At 39.8% G+C, this 22,369-nt stretch overlaps 2 protein-coding genes across 2 annotated transcripts in view; one reads left to right on the forward strand and one right to left on the reverse strand.

Annotated features, from left to right (window-relative positions):
• The window catches only part of MRPS27 (mitochondrial ribosomal protein S27), a 49,183-nt gene extending 44,749 nt beyond the window's left edge, over positions 1 to 4,434 (reverse strand). Inside the window, exons 1-2 of the mRNA XM_082497403.1 lie at positions 4,345 to 4,434; positions 2,283 to 2,360 (exon numbers count right to left, since the gene is read on the reverse strand). Coding sequence (XP_082353529.1) covers positions 2,283 to 2,360; positions 4,345 to 4,408 — 142 coding nt within the window. The 5' untranslated portion in view covers positions 4,409 to 4,434. The remainder of the gene's footprint in view (positions 1 to 2,282; positions 2,361 to 4,344) is intronic.
• Positions 4,407 to 21,494, forward strand: PTCD2 (pentatricopeptide repeat domain 2; the record flags this gene model as incomplete). Its single annotated transcript, XM_082497402.1, is given in 11 exon segments — positions 4,407 to 4,448; positions 4,450 to 4,615; positions 6,803 to 6,895; positions 9,181 to 9,310; positions 10,155 to 10,272; positions 11,709 to 11,787; positions 12,922 to 13,013; positions 16,872 to 16,985; positions 18,534 to 18,608; positions 19,380 to 19,493; positions 20,857 to 21,494. Coding segments are annotated over 11 exon segments (1,248 nt in total). The 3' UTR covers positions 21,082 to 21,494.
• Between the last annotated feature and the right edge of the window lie 875 nt (positions 21,495 to 22,369).

Below are 22,369 nucleotides of genomic sequence, written 5' to 3' on the forward strand. Positions count from 1 at the left end.
TAAGAACTCTTTTTCATCTGGAGGTGACTGGTTCAAATGCGTCCCAGGGAACTAGTCTGTGGCTCCAGCCCAAAAACCACGGCATGAGCAGTCCTATTGACAGTAAAGGGTTACAAGGTATTAACAGTCTCTTCAGGATCCAAGCTACAGTCATGAGCACCCACCGGCTGTTTCTGGCCCGTGTACAGTAAAACAGGTTGACAATACCAACATTGGTCTTTGTAGGCAAATAACAGAAACAAATTAGTGCATAAAAAAACATTACTCTGAACATTTTTTTTGTCTTCCCACCTGAAAAAAGACCTTGAATTTCACCTGCTGATTCTCTTTTCAGCCTCATAATCTGTGTTACAATTAACAAACACAGTTCAGGGGCCCAGGAATGAAAAATGGAAGACAAAGATTATGCATTAAGGGGTCTTCAAAACTTTTGTGGTACAAAGTAATGCATATGTAACTTTGGCATGAAAAAATGTTATTATGCATTATACTTTCTATTTCACATAGTCACCACAAAGATGGTGGAACGTCATTTCAAATGTAATCTAGCCAAAGACTTTAGCTGTGACATTTGCATGAGAGCTCTCAGTACCATATGCAGATACAATTTAATGCACAACTTCTCAAAATTAAAATGTTTAGTTTCATTTCATACAGGACCTGCTTAGTGGATGAGGGAAAGGCTGTGGATGTTGTCTACCTAGACTCTAGGAAAGCCTTTGACAGTTTCCCACAGCATTCTCTTGGATAAACTGACTGCTCATGGCTTGGACAAGTACATTCTGTGCTGGGTGAAAAACTGGCTGGGTGGCCGGGCTCAAAGAGTTGAGGTGAATAGAGTTAAATCCAGTTGGCAGCCAGTCACAAGTGGTGTTCCCAAGGGCTCAGTATTGGGGCCAGTTCTGTTTCATTTATCAATGATCTGGATGAGGGGATCGAATGCACCCTTAGTAAGTTTGTTGATCTCCTTGAGGGTAGGAACCTTCAAGTGTATACTTGAGGTAAGGTAGGATCCCTACAGAGGGATCCGGACAGGCTGGATTGACAGGCTGAGGCCTCCTGTAGGAGGTTCAACAAGGCCAAGTGCCGGGTCCTGCACTTGGGTCACAAAACCCCATGCAGTGCTACAGGCTTGAGGAAGAGTGGCTGGAAAGCTATCCGGCAGAAAGGGACATGAGGGTGTTGGTCAACAGCTGGCTGAACATATGCCCAGGTGGTCAAGATGGCCAACAGCACCCTGGAATGTATCAGAAACAGTGTGGCCAGCAGGACTAGAGAAGCGATTGTCCCCCTGTACTCGGAACTGGTGAGGCTGCACCTCAAATACTGTGTTCAGTTTTGGGCCCCTCACTACAAGAAAGACACTGAGGTGCTGGAGCGTGTCCAAAGAAGACCAAAGAAGCCGATGAAGGGTCTTGAGCACAAGTTTTGTGAGGAATGGCTGAGGGAACTGGGGTTGTTTAGCCTGGAGAAGAGGAGGCTGATGGAAGACCTTCTCGTTCTCTACAACTACCTGAAAGGAGGTTGTAGCGAGGTGGGAGTCGGCCTCTTCTCCCAAGTAACAAGTGATAGGACAAGAGGAAACAGCCTCAAGTTGCACCAGGGGAGGTTTAGATCGGATATCAGGAAAAATTTCTTCACCAAATGGGTTGACAAGCATTGGAAGAGGCTGCCCAGGGAAGCAGTTGACTCATCATCCCTGGAGGTATTTAAAATATTTCTAGAAGTGGTGCTTAGGGACATGGTTTAGTGGTGGAGTTGGCAGTCTTACGTTAATGGTTGGACTTTATTTTCTTAGAGGTCTTTTTGAACTTAAAAAATTATATGATTCTATTTTTCCAAAAAAGATAGATGTAAAATTTCAACAAGAAATATTAAGTTTCCCTCCTGCAAAACTCTGAGGACTATGTTCTTTTAAAAAAATGTTTTTAAACAGGAATGCCCTGTAATACTTATAGTCTTCTTTTGCACTGCATTACAATCAAAAAAATGTCAATGAAGACAATAGCTGGAGACAGTCTTAACTGTCAGACAAAAAACTATGACATTCATGAAAGCTTTAGAGTTTGTGAAAGAAGAAAATCAGCTTGTAGAAACCAAACATTAAATGGAAAAATTCTAACTTGTTTCTACATTATAGATTTGAATATATAGGACAAACTTTTAAAAAGTTGAGCAGATTTTGACATAGAACCTCAGAAGCATTTTGCTCCACACATTAAAATGAGTTCAGGTTGCAATTAATCAGTTCAAGTGGAGAAAAAGAAACAAACTCTTCTCACCCAGGCTATGCTCCTCTTTTTGTCTCTTCTCCCATTTTGAGCTGTCCACGTAGGCCAAAGAAAGAAGAGACCTTCTACCTAATGAAGAAAGAAATCACTAGGTAAGCCAGGTTGCTCAGACATCTCTAAACAAACTAACACTTTAGTATCACTTTTTTCTGTCACATTTACTGAGTTGGATACATTAAACTGTTTTTATGACATACCTGTCAGCAGCAGCTACCATAATAGTTCTGATTTCTTGTATTTGGATGAGCCATTACCTTGTCATTTTTAAAACAGAAAAGCTTTTCCCTATAAGTTTTTTTTCAGCATGAAACAAATCTTCCCAAACTGAACTCTTTAAGAAAATTTTAAATTTGTAAAGGTAGAAAAAAAAAAACAACACAATAATAAAGAATAGCTTCTTTGTGCACACAGACCTTTTTCATCAAATGCTAACAACTACCTAAATTGAGGCATAAAAGCATAAGCAAAAAAGATGAATATGCACAAAAAGGCTTTTCTGTTGTTGTTGGATGGTTATTTTTTCTACCTCTAAAGATTTGTCTGGAAATGAAAGGTAGATGACCATCTGGAAGTACTCCAATTTTTATCACCTCCTTTTTTTGCATCTCCTGTGAACTGCAGAGTCAACTCAAACGTTTTTTAAAGTTTTTTCCAAATACTCTTTGTACCACCTTTGAAATATGCTGAAGATGTTCTAGCTTTTGAAACAAAATAGAAAATGCTTCAGTTGGAAGAACAAACCATGTTTGTGCATCACTCACAGATGATGAGGCCTTGATGATGCATGAAAAAAATCTGGATAAAATTTGTTGAAGGAAGATATAGAAATACACACAGAAGATTGCAGAAATTAATGTTAAGAAACACAAAGTATTTTAAAAATAGACATTACTATGCTACATAGAATTCTTAGCAACTACCTTAAAGCCTTTAACTGAAAATCTATCTGCTACCAGTAGAAGTTTGTTACTCTTGGGTGTGAAACAATTTTTCTCCTTATCATCCTTCTGACATGCAATTATACACACACGTCCAGCTGTGAACATATTTGAAAATTTTGGTCAAAAAGATTTCATACACAGAATTCCACAGTCAGAATGTGAGAATACATACAATGCATTACCAAACAGCTAGAAAATAAGAAAAAGACGTGGTTTTGTTTGGTTGGTGGGGTTTCTTTCAAAGCTATTTCTCCTTATGTTGACAAAAGAGCCTCACAAAAAAACTTGGGTTTGGGGTTTTTTTTAGGATAAACTTCTGTATGCCCACTTTCAGCTAAGGATGCCACTAGCAAGCATGAGGGATAAAAAACTATTTTCTATGGCACAAGCAACTGTCAGTGTAACAGTGCTTTGCTCAGGTAAGCTGGAGGTCAGGGTTGAGCTCTCAATGCCAGTTCACTGCTGAGCAGCTCCAGTGCCAGAGGAAAGGTCAGCGTTTTTGAGACACGGGCATGCATCTACCAGGAAGCAAATCTCTGCTCAGGGAAGCTGAAAAGGCGCAATGAAGTTACCATCACCACTCTTTAAGTAAACATTACAGGGTTCAGGTCAGGATTTTTGAAAAGGCAGCTTTCCAAAAACATCGGTCTCGGTCGCGCTTCTGTCACCTGAGTAATCAATTAGGTTTTGCTGAACACTCACTGCCGCGGATTTGGCGGCCTCCATCCAACTCCAACTCTGTGTGCCTTCCTGTGACCCAAAATGGCAGCTCCTAAGATACCAAGCTATGAAATAGGCAAGGGGGAGTATTTATAAAGAGCAAATTAAGAATGCTCTCCTGCACTGCACACTAGCGATATGCCGTTCTCAGAGCTGTCTTCAATATACATATATATATATATATGTAGGCGAAGGGGGAGTTCCCACGCAGCACGCTGTCCCTGCTCACGCTCCCCACGGCGGCGGCCACCGCAGCCAGCGGCAACCAGGGCGACCCGAGGGCCCGTCCCGCCATGGGCTGTCCCCCGCCGCCCGGTCTGGTCCGGCCCGGTCCGCGCCGTCCCTCAGCGCGCCCCCCCCCCCCGCCGCCGCCTCGCCAATGGACCACCGACCTGCCGCAGCGCTGAGGGCCTTCCCGCTCCAGAGCACGCCTCGCCTGAGCACGGGGGCGGCCATGGCGCCGACGGAGGAGGCGAGCGGTGGCGCGGGGCAGGCCTGCCGGCGCCCCGCCCCGCTCCCGGCCTCCGCCGCCGCCGCCGGCAGGCCCCGGGCGCAAGATGGCGGCGGTGCTCGCTGGCGGCTCCCAGCGGGTGTTACGGGCGGCGGTGCGGCGCTCGGCGGTTCGCTCGCCCGCCTCGGGCTGCTGGGGCTGCGCGCCTGGAGGTACCGCGGGCTGCGCGGCGGGGGCGGGATGCCCGACCGGGGCCCTGTGCTGCCCGCCGGCTGCGGGGCCGACCGGAGTACTACAACTCCCGACAGGCCGGGCGGCGGCAGCCGGCCGTGTGCCTGACGGGCATTGTAGTTCCTGCGGGGGTGCCCTTCTCGGCACGGGGAATGGCGGCCGGTGGGGTGGGTGGAAGGGGCCGAGGGGCCCCCCCGGTGGGCTTTAAAGTGAGCCCGTTGGAGCCGCGGTGGGCGGGCCGAGCTGGTGCGGTAGACCTGTCCTGCGGGGAGTGTTGGCAGTACTGTTACTCAACTTATTCCGTGCTTGCCGCCGGGTGGATACGAGCCATTCGGTAAAAAAAAAAAAAAAAAAAAAAAAAAAAAAAAAGAGGCAACCCCCCCAAAACATGCAGCTTTATAAATGCGTATTTATTCTGGGAGGACTGCAAGGTTATCGAGAGCCTGGTGTGCACCTGCTGGTTGTCACCACCACCACCGCACCCGGCATTCAGAGGCATTTCCAAGGTGCTCCCTCGCCCAGAGAACAAAATGGGGGCCCGTGGAAGGGAGGTGTATGGCAGAGGGCTCCCTGGCGTAGACCCCGTTGGGGCTCCTGACCTGCTGCGCCAGTGTCAGTGGAGGTTTCGCTCAGTTAATGTCTCTGTTAGACCCTCAGAGGTGTGAAGATCCCCCCTGCATGGTGATTTGCCCACTGCTCTTCACTGACTTTCCCTTTAGAGGGTTGACGCGTGCCTGAGGTAAAGCAGGTTGGTTGTTAAAGTTCTCCAGGATGGCCTGCACCCCCCGCGCACACCAGCCATCATATCAATCTCCCCCCTTTTTCTTCAGAGGCCCTCTTACTTGCTTTTACACTGGTTTGTTTCTGTAATGCTGTAAGTTATGAATTTAAGGAAGCAGTAAAATCCAGTGAATTGAATTCAAGAAGGGCAAAATTCCACGGCCCCCAAGCTCTCTGCTGACACTGCCTGTGACTGCTGAGTGACCATGTGGTGTGGTATGCCTGTTCCCCCCCTCCAGGTGTCGGCATGATTCCCGCATCAGCTCTGGAGAGGCCCAGGACAGGGATGGTCATTTGGTGTTAGCCCAGCTGAAGAGGTCTATTGGAAGTAAATAGCAGGGCAATCCAGGCCGATTTCATGCTGGATAAAGTGTATTTGTTTTACTTGTTGGAATTGTTTCCGTTAAATTTAATGGCTAAAGTTGCCAGTTAATGCATTTTTTTCTTCAGATTTTCTGAAGTGTGTCACTAGCATACTTTGCTTGTGTAGAAAACAAGTGTTTTTATTTGTATGGCCTGTTACATTTTGCTAGGGAAATGCAGAAGGAGGATAAATAACTTAACTCAGGTCAATACTTGCTCTTGTTCCTTCATGATTAGAATCATTCTTCAAGAAGCCAAAAACTTAAAAGATTAGATTGTGACCATGTAAACTATTATAGTGACTCTCTGATACAAAATCATTGGTTGCAAATAAAAATCTACTGGAGAGCTGGTTTTGTGACAGCAAAAACTTCACAAATAACATTTGCATGATGCTTTTGTAAAGGAGCTTACAACACAGTACAGTTGAGGTTGGGTCCCAAAGATTATTTTGAGATTCTAGACTCAATGACTGTCTTATCGCTGATGTGTGTACTGCACCAGAACTTCACTAGTTCTGGGTGTTACTACAATCCACATAATAAGCTTTGTGTTGTTTTCCTTTGTCTTCCTGCTGTGTTTGGGTATGCATTCTACAGTAGCAGGGTCAGCACATGTGAGGAAAGGAAGCTGTGCCACTAGTGAATTACGGCAAACAAAGAGATCACAAGACAAATCATTATAAAAGCATGAAAGGGGAAAAGATGCTTATTTTTGTGCAGAATCCTCTTGTACCTTGGCTAGGTGGAGAGGAATGGTGTCTCTAGTTTTTCTGTTGCACATCCAATAAATCTATACATCTTCATCCTTGTACGCATTAACTCTGGAGAGTTGTGACATAGTGCTCGGGTTCTTTTGCCAGTGACATGAGCAACTGTAATTTTTGCAGTCTTTTTTTAGTGTCATGCTGCCAGTGGTCTGGCATCACACAATAATTAGCAGTAATTCATAAAAGCAAAGTTCAGTAGTATTAAAACAGACAGTGTGACGTAAAACTCGATCTTCCTCTTTTTTTCTTGTGTTAGGGAAGCGGTATCTGCTAACAGAAGATGATATAAAGTTACAAGAATTTCAGCAGATGAAAGTGGCAATTAGAAATGAAGTTCATGGCAATAAAGGTATTAATATTTATTTCACAATCATCATTCTCAATTTCAGCGTGAGTCCTAGGAAACAAGACAGTCAAAGTCAGTATAGTATGACGGCAATTGACCCTATTTAAAGCAACAACTTATGTCTTCCTCTTGCAATTTTTTTTTGTAGCTAAAATTACTGGAAGGCTTAGTAGAATGAAATGATATTAGTTATGCTGTTGGAAAACATGGAGAATCTTTCAAGTATTCAAGGTGTTTATGTAAGATGTGAAATGTTTATGTTCTTGCTTTGCCAACTTCGTCAGATAGTCTAATAGAAAATACTGTTTCAGTCTGCAAATCTTGATTCAAGTATATAATCAGCAGAGAAAGATAATAAAAAGCCTAATAGCTACTTAACTAGCCAGAGGCCTATGCCAGTAATTCTCTTTTATTCCGCTCTGTAAATTTAGTTAGCCTATTCTTTTAGATCTTTTCTCCTTTTACCTAATGTAAATTCCCAATTCCAGATGATGTATGCATACGAATAATATGAAAAACAAAATCAGGTTTTCCCTACTACTGAAGGAGCAAGATCAGTAGATTTCTTCTGATGGAGATTTTGTGATGCTGTTTGATGCGTATACAAATTCCTTTCTTTAAGGAACATAAATATAAGCATAAATCTGCCCTTAATATTTAAAGAGATTAGGTAAAACTCTATTTGCTGCGCCTGTTTATTCATGTACAGGTGTTCTAGTGATACAAATTGACAATTGTTCCAAAGGATGTAGCTAATTTTATTTTTTTTTGATGTGACAAGGAAGAGGCAAATAATCAAATTTATATAAACCAGTCTTCTGGGACAGAGAGGGAGTCGAAGTCAACGTGATATTTTTTCTATATTAAGTAAAAGTAGAATTTAAATTGGGCAGTGGTAAGTAAGTCATAATGTTATTACATTTTGCTGTGATAAGGACATACTCATACTTGATACATTGAATTTATTGGTATGGGTCAATCACTCTAGCTAAAACAGGTTTGTAGAAGGCAAATATTTTGCTTTACAGGTCACAGTTGATCTGTTTTTTTGTACAAATCCTAGACTCTGAGAACTGATGAAAACAGTGTGCTAAGCACCTATTTGTGTGAATGCGTGCATGGTTTCTGTACTCCGTGTTTAGTCCTATACTTGAAAGATGAAAAGAAGTAATTAGGGCTAGTAATAAACTTGGTTTAAAAATGGAAAAAGCAGTAATAACTATTCTGTTACACAGAATAGGTAATAGCTATTATTTATTATAGTTATAGTGTAACTATTAAATATAATAGTTATACTATTAACTACAGCAGTTAAACAATTACCTACAGTAGTTATAATAACTATTACATGTTCTTTACAAATGCAGTTCAGATCCCAGGTGTTTTTTAAATTTCTGCACACCTTTGAACACATCACAACCATTATATATGCGTACTTACATATATACATTCTTCTGATTTCACAGGATTCAGCTCTGCATCTCAGTCTTGAGGAAGGACTTGTGTTTGCATGTAGCAACAAATAAGCATACAGTAGCTGAATACATTGTTCTCTGGGGTGATGACTTGTGTAGGTTACTAGCGTGGAAACAGCAGTGACCCAGCAACTGCTACAAAAAAGTTCACTTCCCTGCCCAAGACAGGGGGCAGAGCCATTAGGGGAACATGGCTCCCAGGTGGTGCATGTGATTTTAGTCTTGTGTATGTCTGAATCAGAGCCTTGAGATTACCAACTGAAAGATTTGTCTTTGTGCTTGCTTTGTTACAGGAAAATGTGCTGAAAAGAGAAACCTCTTTTTTGAGGGAAAAGGGAAGCAACTCTAAGTTTATGGCTATGTATAGAAATACATAGATTATGTATGAGACTCTTTGTGTTTGCATCAGTTCTGAAAGAATTTAAAATATCTGTATGAACAGTATTAAGTAGAGGGTTTTATGCTTGTTTGAATGCTGAGTGGGATTGTTTTTGTTGTTTGCTTGCTTTTTAAAAAAAGAACATAAGGCAGAAAATGTCACTTAAAACTCCCTTCCTCTTCAGCATTTCTGTATTACCTGATATATTCCATAACATACACAATGAAATTAAGTTCACGATAAGCATCTTGGTTTTCCAAGTCTGACATGACTTCCTGGTGACACCTGCTTATGTGTCAGAAGCTTTATGCATTTTTCTTGGTGAAAAAAGCAAGCTTTCTGCTTCATTGAATCTCCATGTTTCAGGTACCAAGTATGCAAAACAGGTAATGGAATTGTCTATAGACTGCTGCTATACTGTGTTTTATTTTCAGATCCATATTTTAGAAGTATTAAAGAAAAATTGAAGAAAAATGGAATGATTCTCAAAAATGAATTAAAAAAATTACTGCATTTATGTCAGACTTCATCGGATGTGGAACTAGCTAGAAAAGTTATTTACAGGTATTTTTAACAATCCAGGTAACACTCCTTTCTGTCTTTATTTTTTTTTGCTTTTATTAGATCATCTCAGGTTATATCTGCAGTTGCGGGCTTGCCCTAATTCAGTGGCTATATGTATAGTTAATCCCTGAAGCTAAGGCTGTATTTTCTTTTACTTTGGATCTTTCAATCCTTCAGAGACTCTTAGATCAGAGGAGAGTCAAGCTACGGGAGCAAAGTGGTTTCCACCGGTATGCAGAATGAATGGCAAGCCACACAGAAACGTTATCTCTCAGCTAAGAGGTAGTGATGTGTTCAGTGGCATTTTCCATTTTCCAGCCAAGACACTCCTGGTTATAAACTGGCCTGGACCCAGCAGTGGCAGGTCAGGAGGTTTTGTGAATGAAAGCCTTCCCAGAAAATCCAGTGTAGGAGCTATAAAGAAAGAAGTGAAACAGTTTATTTTTATATTTTTATTTATTTTTTGGTATCGGAGAGAAAAAATTGAGGTATTTAGCAGGTACTGCTGCTAAAATAGACTGCTATTCCTGTGCTATTGCTCTATGCATAGAAGGTAAAGTAGCTGGAAATTTTCATGGCAGACACCCATTCTACTACTAATCCAATGCAGGTTACTTTACTGGGAATAGAAGAGATTATGTATTGCTATTTAATATATTCGTTTGATCAAAACAGTATTTTTTCCATAAAATTAATCTCCTGTTATCTAAATGTCATTGGCTGGCACAGATAGAGAAGCGTGCTTCTGTCATTGCACCTACAGATCTTGCTGTCTCTTCAAAGCTGTTTTCCCTTGACAAATTCTATGCCATGTGTGATTAACTTTTTTTAATCTTTCCAATAGGTACCATGAACAGAATGGTATCACAGCCTTACATAATTTTAAATTTGGGCCCCTCTTTATGAGGCTGTGTTATGAGCTGAACCTTGAAAGACCTGCAGTAGAACTTATCAAAGATCAGGTAATTCCCCTCTATATTTTGAAAATATTGATGTTATTATTAGTAGTCAAATATGAGTAATTGATATGCTACGTATGAGCCTTGCGTGGGCTTCAAGTATATGTGTTGCAGTAGCAAGGATGTCTGTGACATTAATGTAAGGATGCAGATTATATGGGGTTTATTTTTAAAATAGCAAAACAATAATTAAAAGAAAATAAAATGCCAGTTTGACTGATAACTTTATTATTGTAGTTCTGTATAATTGCATCATTTGAATAAAAAGTATTGCTTAAAAAATAATTCCTCAAATAAACATAGCTGATGCATGTTTTCCTGCATCCTGTGTTGCATTAGATCATTCTTGAAAATGAACACTTCTGAGTTTTTATGTAGTAGTCGTCTGAAATCCCTTGGGTTATTTGCAGCAACAGATTTGTCATGTTAATCTGTGCTTCAGACTTCCTCTGAACCATGTAGAGGTGGTATGATATTCATCAGCTCAGGAACTTGGCCATTTTAGTGCTGAAGAAACTTAAGGACTTGTTTTTGAACATCTGTAAAATGCTATGACAAGATATTAATCATGTCCAGTGTAAAATAAATTGAAAAGATTCTGTGCAATAATGTTGTGCTTTCAAAAATCTCTGTTGGCCTGTAGAAAGTCATCTCTATGGTGTTAATTCATTAAGGCGTAAGATACGCCTAGCCAGAAATAGAAGTCTGGCTTGGGCTACTATACTTAAATTGGGTGTGTATAAGAGTATGTGCGTGTTGTGTTTTGTTTTGTTTAGATTGGGATCTATGTCATTAAGACAGGTCATGTAGTACTTGCAGGACTTAGTAACTGATGGATAGTAAGGTACAGTACTACTTCTTCGGACTCTGCTGCAGAAATGTAGACTTAATACTTTTGGCATTTTATTTGGCTACTACAACACAGAGTGTGATTGAAGTGGAATGTAAAATATACTTGCTCTTTCTTCTGCTACTCTGCTTGTCATCACTCAAGCCCTTGTGCTGATCTGTTCATCATTTGATATTGTGATTAGCAAAAAATTCTTTCAGTTTCAGGGTGGTGGTACTTTAGCTCGAATATATTGTTAATCAGCTGTAAGCTGTATTTCTGCTGAGATTTTGGAGTTGTCATTAGTTAGTCACCCCTGCTTGCATTAACTTAGAGGTCACAATCTTTCATTTAAAAAAAAAAAAAAAGATAGTGGGAGTCTCTGGGAAATTTCTGTTTAATTTTAGTGAGCTTTTGACCATACCTGGTCACCAGTATTTTAGAGATTACTTGACAGAGGGACAGTCAGGGAACCCAAAGAGTTAAAATATTGAACTTGAGAAGGTGTGGTTTATTCCAGTAGGAAGACCTGCTAAATGCTATGCACATTAAGAATGCTCACTGTCCTAACTTTCTTTACACTTCCTCCGTTTGTCTGTTTCTTCTCCAGAACTTGCGTGGTTTTTTCTCAGAGAGTACATCGTTCCATATTTTGATGACTATGTTGTTTAAAAAGGGCCATTTTGAACGTAAGTACTGTGTTTGCTAAGGCAAATGCATTTTCAGGAGAATGCTTCTCACTCTGTGTGTGTTTATATAAATATATATATATTTAATGAATATTGCTGATTTGTTTATGATTTTAGAAGGCCAAACTTCATGTAAATCAGTGTAGATGTGAATGAGCAGCACTGTAGCGTGTAATAAAAGTGGGAGGCTGTATTTGTTTCATACTTGCAATGGTATTCTTACCATTCCTAGTTGCACAGAATTGTGATTATCGGGGGGTGGGGGTGGGGCCTGGTTTCCTGAACTATCTTCTCTGAAGGCTTAACTTCTCTTTGGTTTGTAATTTTCCATAGGGTTTTATTTTCTCTGTTCAAAGTTTGGTTTACGTGGTTTTTGGAACAGTAAGTTCTTCAATAATTTTTTTGCAGTTCTGCATTTGTGACAGAGCAGGGAAGAGTACCCTTTTTCCTTTGATAACAAAGCCAGACCATAGTCTTCTCTTGGTTTGTCTTACTAGTGTGCCCACAAAGAGTGGCTACTACAATATTTAAGTCAAATGCTTAAAATCAGTTTGGCCCTTTGTGAGGATAAGGGGGAATCATCTGACCTGGTTGAAGAAAATCTTAAATTTAGTATGGGGTAGGTTTTTCAAGCAAATCCCTTGATTTGAAATTTGTTGAATATGCAGTGCTTGGCCTCTTGATGTTTGGCAAATCTAAGTCCAGCCACTGTAAAAATAACTAGATCAGATCCTGAAGGCAATTTTGTGGTGTAGTGAAGTATGTGCATTATTGAGGTGCTGTTAGATAGTTTGCCTAAAATGGTGGATCGTGTATTTAAAAGGCTTGCTTTCTGGGCAGTTAGGAAGAATGCAAGTGGCTTTGTCAAGTATCTAGAATTAAGTTTTAGATTTGTATGAAAATAATAGAGCAGTAAGGCCAGATGCCAATGTAGATTGAAAAATTCCTTCCTGGGAAGAAATATTTACGTCCAACTGACCCTAAATTAAACTTCTTGAAAAGAAATAGATTTCTGTTTACATTCTTATTTTGAAATAGACTTACTAAGCTCATACCATGTTGATTTTTTTTCCCAGTTACTAAAAGTACAGCCTTAAATTTGTCAAGTGAGTAATACTAATGTGTTTTTGATAGGTGCTTTGGAAGTTCTGGCCGAAATGAAAAAACAAGGTATACCTTTCAACAAAGAAACCTATCTACTTGCATTTGCAATATGCTACAAACTGGTAAGTATTACATGATGAAAAAGTATTTGAAATGCCTTGACTGTATCTTCCCTTTTTTTTTTTTATTTTAAAATTTCCCTATGTTCCTAGTCATGCTTTCTTATCTGGTGCAAGTATTTTACACGTATTTGAGACCTAAATTGCTTCATTGTGCGTGATATGGTGCACATATATAGCTTCCCATACAAACTAATGTCACAAAGCAAATCTCTAAAAAATTACATGGACGTAAGCACTAAGGAACAAATTTGTTATATGATTTGATTAGCTGATAGTATTCTTTCTCTGGGTTCTGTGCATCTCTTCAGACTATATTCTGTGCTTGAGCCTCAATATGGGTTTCTAGTCTGGCTTCCTTAAGAGACAAGGCATATATATGATATGTTCTGTTTATCAGACATCTCCCATCCATTTCTCCCTTCCCCCTCCAAGTAACCTTGAACCTTTGCTGTAATTGCACTCAAATTTGACAAGGATTAGAGTTCTCAAAGGTAATCCGTTCCTACATGCCTGATGAATGGGCATCTGAATGGAGAAAAGAAACCTAAATGAATGCCTTCAAGCAAGAGACAGGCTGCCCCTTGAGCTTAACGGTATTTTTAGCTCAGAGAAAAAGAGCATGAACACAGTAAGAAACTAGGCTATGTAGCTTCTGCAAGTGTTTCCTTAGAACTGTTTCCCTTTTGTAGCAGAGTGAGATCCCCAAACTTTTTTGTTTTAATCTTCCTTTCCAGATTTGAATCAGTTCTGCAATTTGAAATATTAACATAGGCCCTTCCCAAACTCAGTAGGAAACTTTTCTTCAATTTCCCCATGTTTTTAGGAAGAAGGACGCTAGCTGAGGAAAAGGTATACCACTAGATTAAACTTCCTCAAGTCTGTCAGTTAACCATTCAATGAAACTGAGTGGATATGTGATAAAAAGGAGTTGGCCTAAAATGGTATCTCAGCAGTAATTGATGTGGTGCTTCTGAAATTCTCAATTCTAATAATTCAGGACTGCCTTTAGATCAGTGGAAGTAGCAATAGCTGTGTGGCTTTGGTGTTGGGAGAATGGAGGACAGTGTACAGAGCTGAGAAAGAGCTAAGGAAGTTGTCTGCTGTTGAAATCAGCTAGAGATTGATGGTTAGTTTAGGGGTGTTACCAGTTCTACGTAGAAGGCACCTTTTTTATAAAGTTACGAATGTACGTAGACTCTGACATTATGCTACAAACCAGGTTTATAAGCTGCTGTTTGCTACTAGCATCCACTGAGCCAATAATTACCACTTCAAGGTAGCTCCTTGGTCTATACTGTGCCCATTTAGGTGAAGGCTTTCACAGAAAATCCCGTTATTTCTCTGAGGTATCCTTTAATGTGTCTGCTGTAGCTTCTTCGTAAAATTTTTACATGGTTCTTTCCATGGCCTTCTGTCAGAGGGCTTGGATCCATGGCATGTGCGACAGGGAGAGGTTCTTGAGACTTCCGTTTTCTACTGCTTCTGGCCTTATGTGTGTTTTCAGTAGAGAATCTGGCCCATCATTGCTTATTTAGTGAATTGATAAAAATAGAGGAGAAATGTTTCTAAACTGTCACCCACTTGCTTTAACAGCCACAATAAATTAGTGGGTTTTTTTTCGTTAAGATAAAATACTATCAATAAAGGAATAAGCTGCAGTAACCCTTTATGCACTAAAGAGGATTAGGTGGAGCTCTTTCAAAAGTTTAATCTGTTGATTCAGTTGTTAGTGGCAGGAGAAACCATGAAGCTCAGAAGTGGTTTTGCTCAGGATGAAACATAAGAAACTTCAGAAAAAATCTTGAAGGGAAATATCTTCAAGATGCACTACTTGAATATGGGAAATAATGGTGCTGGTATCAAGAACAGATTTTTACCAGAAACCAGGTTAATTCTTGGTTTCTTTTGAATAATCGTGCCAGAGACCAGTACAGAAAAATGTACAAGGCTTAAAGATCAGATTATTGCAAAGGAATTGATGTTTAATCTTTGTACAGAAGTGTTTTAGAGGTCAACTCTAAACACTTCTGAGATGTTTTAAATCATTGTAAGGCACTGGTATCCTCTAAGGTAACGGTCCTTCTTTTAGTGCAGGAAAGGGATATAGGCCTTTCGATGACAAAAAAAAATATTTATGTAATAATAATCAATCTTCTGGTGGCCAGAATGTTTCTAAATTTTCAAAGATCGTTTTTTAAACCACGTTTTTTTCATGTAGTTTGAAAGATATTTTCACAAGCTGTGCAAACCATTGAGCAGTGGCACAGAAGAGCATCCATTAAGCAACCAAAGGATGACACTGTCCATTAAATCATGGCTAATTATTAAATCATTAAATCCGACTGCCAGCTTTTAACTTTATCAGGTATTATTTAAGTTTAGTAGGGGCAATCCCAAGCACAAATACAGGATTGTTGGGGAATGGATGGAGAGCAGCCCTGAGGAGAAGGAGGTGTTGATTGATCAGAAGCTCAACGTGAGCTGGCAATGTGTGATTGCAGCCCAGAAAGTCAGCCACATCCTGGGCTGCATCAGAAGTGTGGCCAGCAGGTCAAGGGAGGTGATTCTGTCCCTCTGCTCTGCTCTGGTGAGACCCCACCTGGAGTACTGCGTCCAGCTCTAGAGGCCACAACAGAGGAAAAACATGGACCTGTTGGAGTGGGTCCAGAGGAGGGCTGTGAAGATGATCAGAGGGCTGGAGCACCTCTCCATTGAAGACAGGCTGAGACAGTTGGGGCTGTTCAGCCTGGAGAAGAGAAGGCACCAGCGAGACCTTATAGCAGCTTTCCAGTATCTGAAAGGGGCCTACAAGAAAGCTGGAGAGGGACTTTTTACAAGGGCATGTAGTGATAGGACAAGGGGTAATGGCTTCGAACTGGAAGAGGGTAGATTTAGATTAGATGTTAGGAAGAAATTTTTCACTGTGAGGGTGGTGAGGCACTGGAACAGGTCACCCAGAAAAGCTGTGGAAGCTCGATCCCTGGAGGTGTTTAGGGCCAGGTTGGATGGTGCTTTGAGCAACCCGGTCTAGTGGGAGATGTCCCTGCCCATGGCAGGAGGGTTGGAACTAGATGATCTTCAAGGTCCCTTCCAACCTAAACCATTCTGTGATTCTGTATTATTTTGTATGGGGTCCAGTCAGCTCTACTCATGATTTCTAGTGTGAGGAGCATTGTTTTTGAGAGCTGGTGGTTTGTGAGATAATACACAGATAAACTCATTGTCTTTTACTATAGACTCCTGTTGAAATTAGTCCCAGCAATAATGGAAGCTTTCTGTGTTGGAAAACAGGCAAATGTCTAAGCTACCATATTAGAATAGGTACTTTGGAAACATCTTGCAAGATTTAACCCATAAGAGAGGCTAAAAATAGCTGGATATTCAAGTTCGCACATACACAGATTTCTTTAATGGTGCTGAGTAGTTCAATGCTTAGAAAACATTGATTTTCATTAACTATCTAATGTAGCTTTTAGTAAGGACAAAAAGTCAGCTTTCTTCCTGATTTCGGAATGATTGGAGAGTGGAAAGGAAAGTGTGTATCAGTTTTAGCATACCGCCAGGGTTGTTTTATCTCTTGTAGAAGCCAAAACAGATAGGGCAAGGTGTAGTTGTTAAAATAATGGAAATTATTTTTGCCCTTTTCTGAACTCTGTAGCTTTGTATGTCCTATTTTGATATTATATTTCTCAAGAAGTGCTGCACAGAATGTGCTTAGTTGGGTTAAGATATGGGTTGCTTTGGTGATATTACAGTATGTTGACTTCTGAATGCCTTCTGAATGTGATTGCAATTGCCTGCAGTCCTTTCGGATCACAAGAATAAGAAGTGCAACTTAGGTTTGAAATTTCTATGCAGGACAACCTGGAGTCTTGCAAAATCTCTGCGAAACTGCTTGAAGAAGCACAGCTAAAAGGGGACACATTACCACTGCGAGCACTCTGCTTTGCTGTGGCAACTGCTCTGAAGCAGGTACAGTACCTTTTTTTTGATTTGTGCCTTAATCCCTATAGTTTTATTGTAGTAAGATAGTCAGTGAAAGAAAGCTAACATAGAGGAAGCATAACTGACCTATGTAATAACTTCAAGTAATAGAACTTTTAGGCTCTCGAAAGAGTAGGATTATAGACAACTACCACACAAAGTGAATGTGAAAATTCTGAAATCTAAACATATGTCTTGAGTCTAATGCACAGGCGTTTTGTGCTAGTGACAATGCCATATAGAATATTTTTAGAAAATGGAAGAGGGTTGGGCAGGCAGGTTAGATGTAACCATTGACAAAGTCCTGCAGATACTGCTATTTAGTGATGGTTTCCTTTAAACAGAATTAAAATGATAATTTAAAATATTTGCACAATCATCTCTTTAAAGTGTTTATCTTGGGAGGCAAACTCAAAGGCTATGATGTGTATTGCCCTTCTGCCTGGGAGATGGCCTGTCTTTCTCCACAGCATGTTTGTTCAGGGGGAGGTTTTCACTGACACGAAGAGGCTCTGAGGCAGTACAAAGTGGAAGATTGAGCAGGAGAATAACAACTAGGAAATTCTAAAGTCTAGTATGTCGTCTGCCATTAATTTGTGTATGCAGCTTGAGGAAATTCTGAACCTTCTCTGCTTCATGTCTAAACAGAAGTCAGAGGCACTGTAAGAGCTAGCAGTTTGGTGTTGTTCATGGATTTAAATGAAGTAGAATTGTTAAAATTTTGTTCCACGCTCTTGTCTTTTTTGGACTGTCTCTGTGAACAGAGACGCTGACGAATAACATCATTGAAATTAATTTATTCATGTGCATGACGGCATGACAGGGCTTCTCATTGGCATTGAGGTTGAAAAACAAAACTCTGTCCCTGAAACAACATGAAATATCCTTGATGCTGTTGCTGTATGTAAAAATCAGTTTAAATTCTTGTTTTGCAAACAGAATAATGCTCCACATTATGCTTAACTATTCCTTAATCTGCATGATCTTTGACAGCACATCTTGCTGTGAGTAAGATGTTTCTTGATCCCAAGTAACAGTGGTTGGTCTAGTAAATGTCAGTGTAACATTTACTGTCTATACAGATCAGTTGATGGCATAGATACAGTACTGCAAATGTGTACGTCCAAAAGGTTAAAAGTGCTGGGCATGATAAATACCCACATTAACATATGCTGCACTTCATTTAAGTACTTTGATGTGTGCCAAACCGAGCACGTGTTTCATAAAATCTTTTATCTTTTAGGTGCTCTCATGCTCAGTATTGCTTACGTGCTTCCTTTCCTTGCTGATCTGGGGCAGGAAGTACTGTCTGATGTGCTAAAGAGCCAGATGACATGGGAACTCTGGCATGGGGTGTTCCTTTCACAGGCTGGATGCTGTTTGGAGTCTGTGGGTCTTGGTGGAGGGGTTCTATGCTGATGCTGGTTTGTGATTCATTGAAAAGTTGTGAAAGACTGTTGTTGTTCTTGAGCTTTTATTGTGAATGCGTGTCACACATTTAACTATATTTTTTTATTATTTATAATTCCTTCCTAGAACGATGTAGCGCAAGCCAAATTTTATTGTTCCCAGATAATGAAAACAGAGAACAAACTATACAGTAATCTTAAAGTAAGTCAATAATCTTAAAGTAAGTATGCTTGCTTTGTATTAGAATCTTGCAGAGAAGTATGCTATACTGGACAAAAAAACTCCCATGTGCAAAGTAACAGAAGGACAGCTTCTTAGTTGCACAGGCTGAGCTTGTTTTTGAGCCAAAAGACAATTTCTGCCAGTTGTATGAGTTACATCCTGAATTGTTAACACCCTCCCCCCATTTTTTAAAATTGTGGGAATGGAAAGCAGACAAGTCCTGTATCTGTGAGTGTAGACCCGTGAACAATTTCTACTTATGACATTGTGACTTTTTGCTTTCTTGCTACAAGAGATTTTAAAAACCACAGCTCCAAGTGGATGCCTTCCTTATCTGTGCTCTGCCCTCTTCAGGCGTCCTTCAGCCCTATGGACCTTAACCACATATGTACATACAACAGTTTTTTTCTTCAATTACCTGAGAGAAAGTCTACTGCATATGCCCTGTAAGTGACCTCTCTAAGATATGGAAAAAAACCCACTTCATTCAAGAACAGCTAGTGCAGCTCCATCAGAGGAACTCTGCCTCCAGGCTCACCCTTCCTTTCAAGGTCCCAGCTGTGGAAAAAAAACCAAACCTCTGTAGAAATCGATCATTCCTGCTTTCTTCATGATTAATGGATTTTTATCAGGACGGCATCTAGAAATAATTTTGTCCTGCTTTGTTTCATGTCTTCCTCAAACACTTTTAAGATTTACGTTCTGATTATAAGTACTGTTTGTATGGTGTGGTTTTATTTTATTTTTAAGGTTCTTGTCCAGCTCAGATCTGGTTCGCTAGAAGAAGTAATAAAGATCTTAGAGGCAGCAGTGGAAGTAGATACTCCTCCCTTTGTGAAAAAAATCGAGTTTTCTGAGCAGGTGGTAAGTATACAGTAGTGAGGAGGGGTCCATGGTGCTTGGCTGAGCCATGGTGATGGCGGTTTTGCTACAGAACTTCAGGTTCCTGAGTTCACCCAACTAAAGTTGTTTGGGTTCTGATGCGTTCAGATGGCAAAGCAGCTGGCTGGCTTTCTATACTGTTGGACAAAGCACTTAGCTGTCCACTTCCCTGTTTTATTGTGTATCTTGCTCTTAGAATCTCAAATTTCATCTGAATGTAGATGAAGCGTTCCCTAGTGGCATTAAATAATTTAATCCCTTGCCTTCTATGCTATTTTCATTTGATGTAAAAATGAGAACAAAGTTCTGATTACAGTGATATTCTTAGTTTGGTAATATTTGCAAAGACCTGTGATGCTAATACAGAAAAGTGTCATATGGGAAATAATAGCCTTTTCTGGTTTACTATATTTTACCATAAAAAATAGCTTTTACAGTATTGATCACCAAGAAGGCTTTCTTCAGAGCACATATATACCCCTATCAACTTGGCAGCATTGCTGCTGCTTTTCCTGAAACTTATTAGTGTATTCATTTTGAATGTGTCTATGGAACAAGATATTTTAAGACTGTGTTAATAATTAAATACTTAGCCTTTCACTGCTGTCTATTAAACAAAATTAATAACTGATATGTAAATAACAAATACCAGGTGGAAGGGGGGCATACCTTTCAAAACATAATCCATGTATTTTAACTGCTATGTTGAAAATAATTTTTTTTTTAAGCAGCAATTCATTTTGTAAATTCGTTGCAATAAAAGTTGCATGTGTCAATGTTCTATTTTGATTTTGTCTGGCAAATTTGTAACAGTCCCTGAGAAGACTAAGCATCAGTTCTAACCCATTCCATCCTCAAAAGGTTATTGATCAATAACAGTTTTTAAGAGATTCACTTATACTTGAGCTCATACTCTATGTATGGCATACAGAACTTCTCAATGTTCTGTGTTCTATAACCTGACTTATTGATTTGTACTGTACATTTAGTGAGATACATAATAATAACTAGAATTGTGCTGATCTGGAAAGTAGATTCCAGGAAGCAATTACATTTCTTAGTTTTAAATAGAAAATAATTGTGTTAGTCTGTATTAGGACTGTACAACTTTGAGGAAGTTTTAAATCTAATAAACTGTCTCTAATAGGTATCCAGTGCATTTCCACCATTGTCTGGTGATGTATAATGTGTGCTGCGTAGACTCCTCTTCTTACGAGTCATTGCATTAGCCACATATGTTGTGTACTTTTTTTTTCTTTGAGCGATTGCTTATCTTCAATATATTGATTGAATGAGATCTTCACTTGCTGAGCTGTAACACAGTCTGTCATTTTCTCCTCCTTAGCTGGCCACAGTCAGGGAAAAGATGGAAGAAAACCCCGACCTTTCTGTCAAATTAGGAGATATTTATACGAAACTACAAACTTCAGGACGGATAACCATGTGCACACTGGAAGACATGCTTTTCCAGATTCCTAGTTCAAAGAAGACACCTGCAAAGCTTTTACATCGGAAGCAATTGGGCTATCAGGCTGCTAAACAGCTTCGGTCAGAACTATTGTTGGAATAGTTCAATATTTGATGGCAAGCTGAACTACTGTTTGAATCTCTTAGAAGTCAGGTTCAAATAAAATGTCTTCTCCCCTCCTCCACAATGAGCAATTGTTTAAGTTGTTTGTGCAAAACTGCATTTTAAATACAGATCATGTAGCTTCCATGTTTCAATTTTGCTAAAACTAAGTCGTGATCGTCAGTAGTGGTGTGTTGTTCAGAAATGGAGTGATAGAATGGTTTGAGATTTTTCGTCAGGCACTTAAATCATGATTTTCCTATGCCCAATGTCCTGATGGAAATGAACAAAATAGTATGCGTATCTGACCTGACTTCTGTGGTTCATGAGAAGAAAATTCAGTCTTCATCAGATGTGATGTTCTGACTGAAAGGCTAGATGCAGTCCAGAGTCTAGATAAAAGAGTATGGAAGTGCTTTAACTGTTTATTCAAATTCTCTCCATCTCAAGAGAATCAAAGGAAAGCAAGCATCTTTTGTTCCCTTTAATGTCTGTCTTCAGAAGCAGCATATTAGTATGTTTTTTCATATCAAATGTATCATGGAAATGCTATGGGAGGTAGCATGGTAACCAACTGGTTGTTTTCTCACTTGAAAGAGATTCCTGAACAAAAGTCAGAGCCTCATATTGAGCGGCCGCTTATATTGCTTCCTTCAAATTTTCTGATATTAAGGCTCCCAGGATAAGCAGATCTTGATACAAATTTGCAACTAAGTCCTAACAAGTTTCTTATAGCAAGTACAATGACTTTTTTAGACTAGAATTACACATCATGCACATAATTCATTCATATGCAGAACAAGTGATGGTAAAAACAGTACAGAGAAGCTTCATGTTAACCCAGCTTTAATGACTCCAGGCCAAATATGATTGGTTCTAGTAATAAAAAGCTGGTTGTAACTATAAGTCCTGTATACCCCAAAATCTTTTCTCATTGACCATCCAGAATAGAAGGAATTGGAAACAGCTATACCTTGGCTGGCACTCAGGTACTTTCGGTTTGCTTGTGCGTATGGAGTGATGTGCCCATTGGTACAGAGCTTAGCAGTCCTGTGAGCACAAGAGTAGGTGGAACCCAGCTTGGTACTGTCCAAGTTGGACCACCTTCTCCCTCCTTTGGCTTCTTTTTATTTTTATTTTGTTTCTTCCCCCCCTCAAGCAAGTGTCAGAACTCACAGGATTGTTTCTGTGAATGAATCTGTGCAATGCTATGTGAAACTTTGCTGAAGCCAGTGAGTGAGTCACTGAAGAAACAAGAACCAATCCATGCAGAAATGCATCTTTAGCC

The sequence above is a fragment of the Vanellus vanellus genome (genome assembly GCF_965231255.1).
Source record: "Vanellus vanellus genome assembly, chromosome: Z".
In the NCBI taxonomy this organism is placed as follows: Eukaryota; Metazoa; Chordata; class Aves; order Charadriiformes; family Charadriidae; genus Vanellus; species Vanellus vanellus.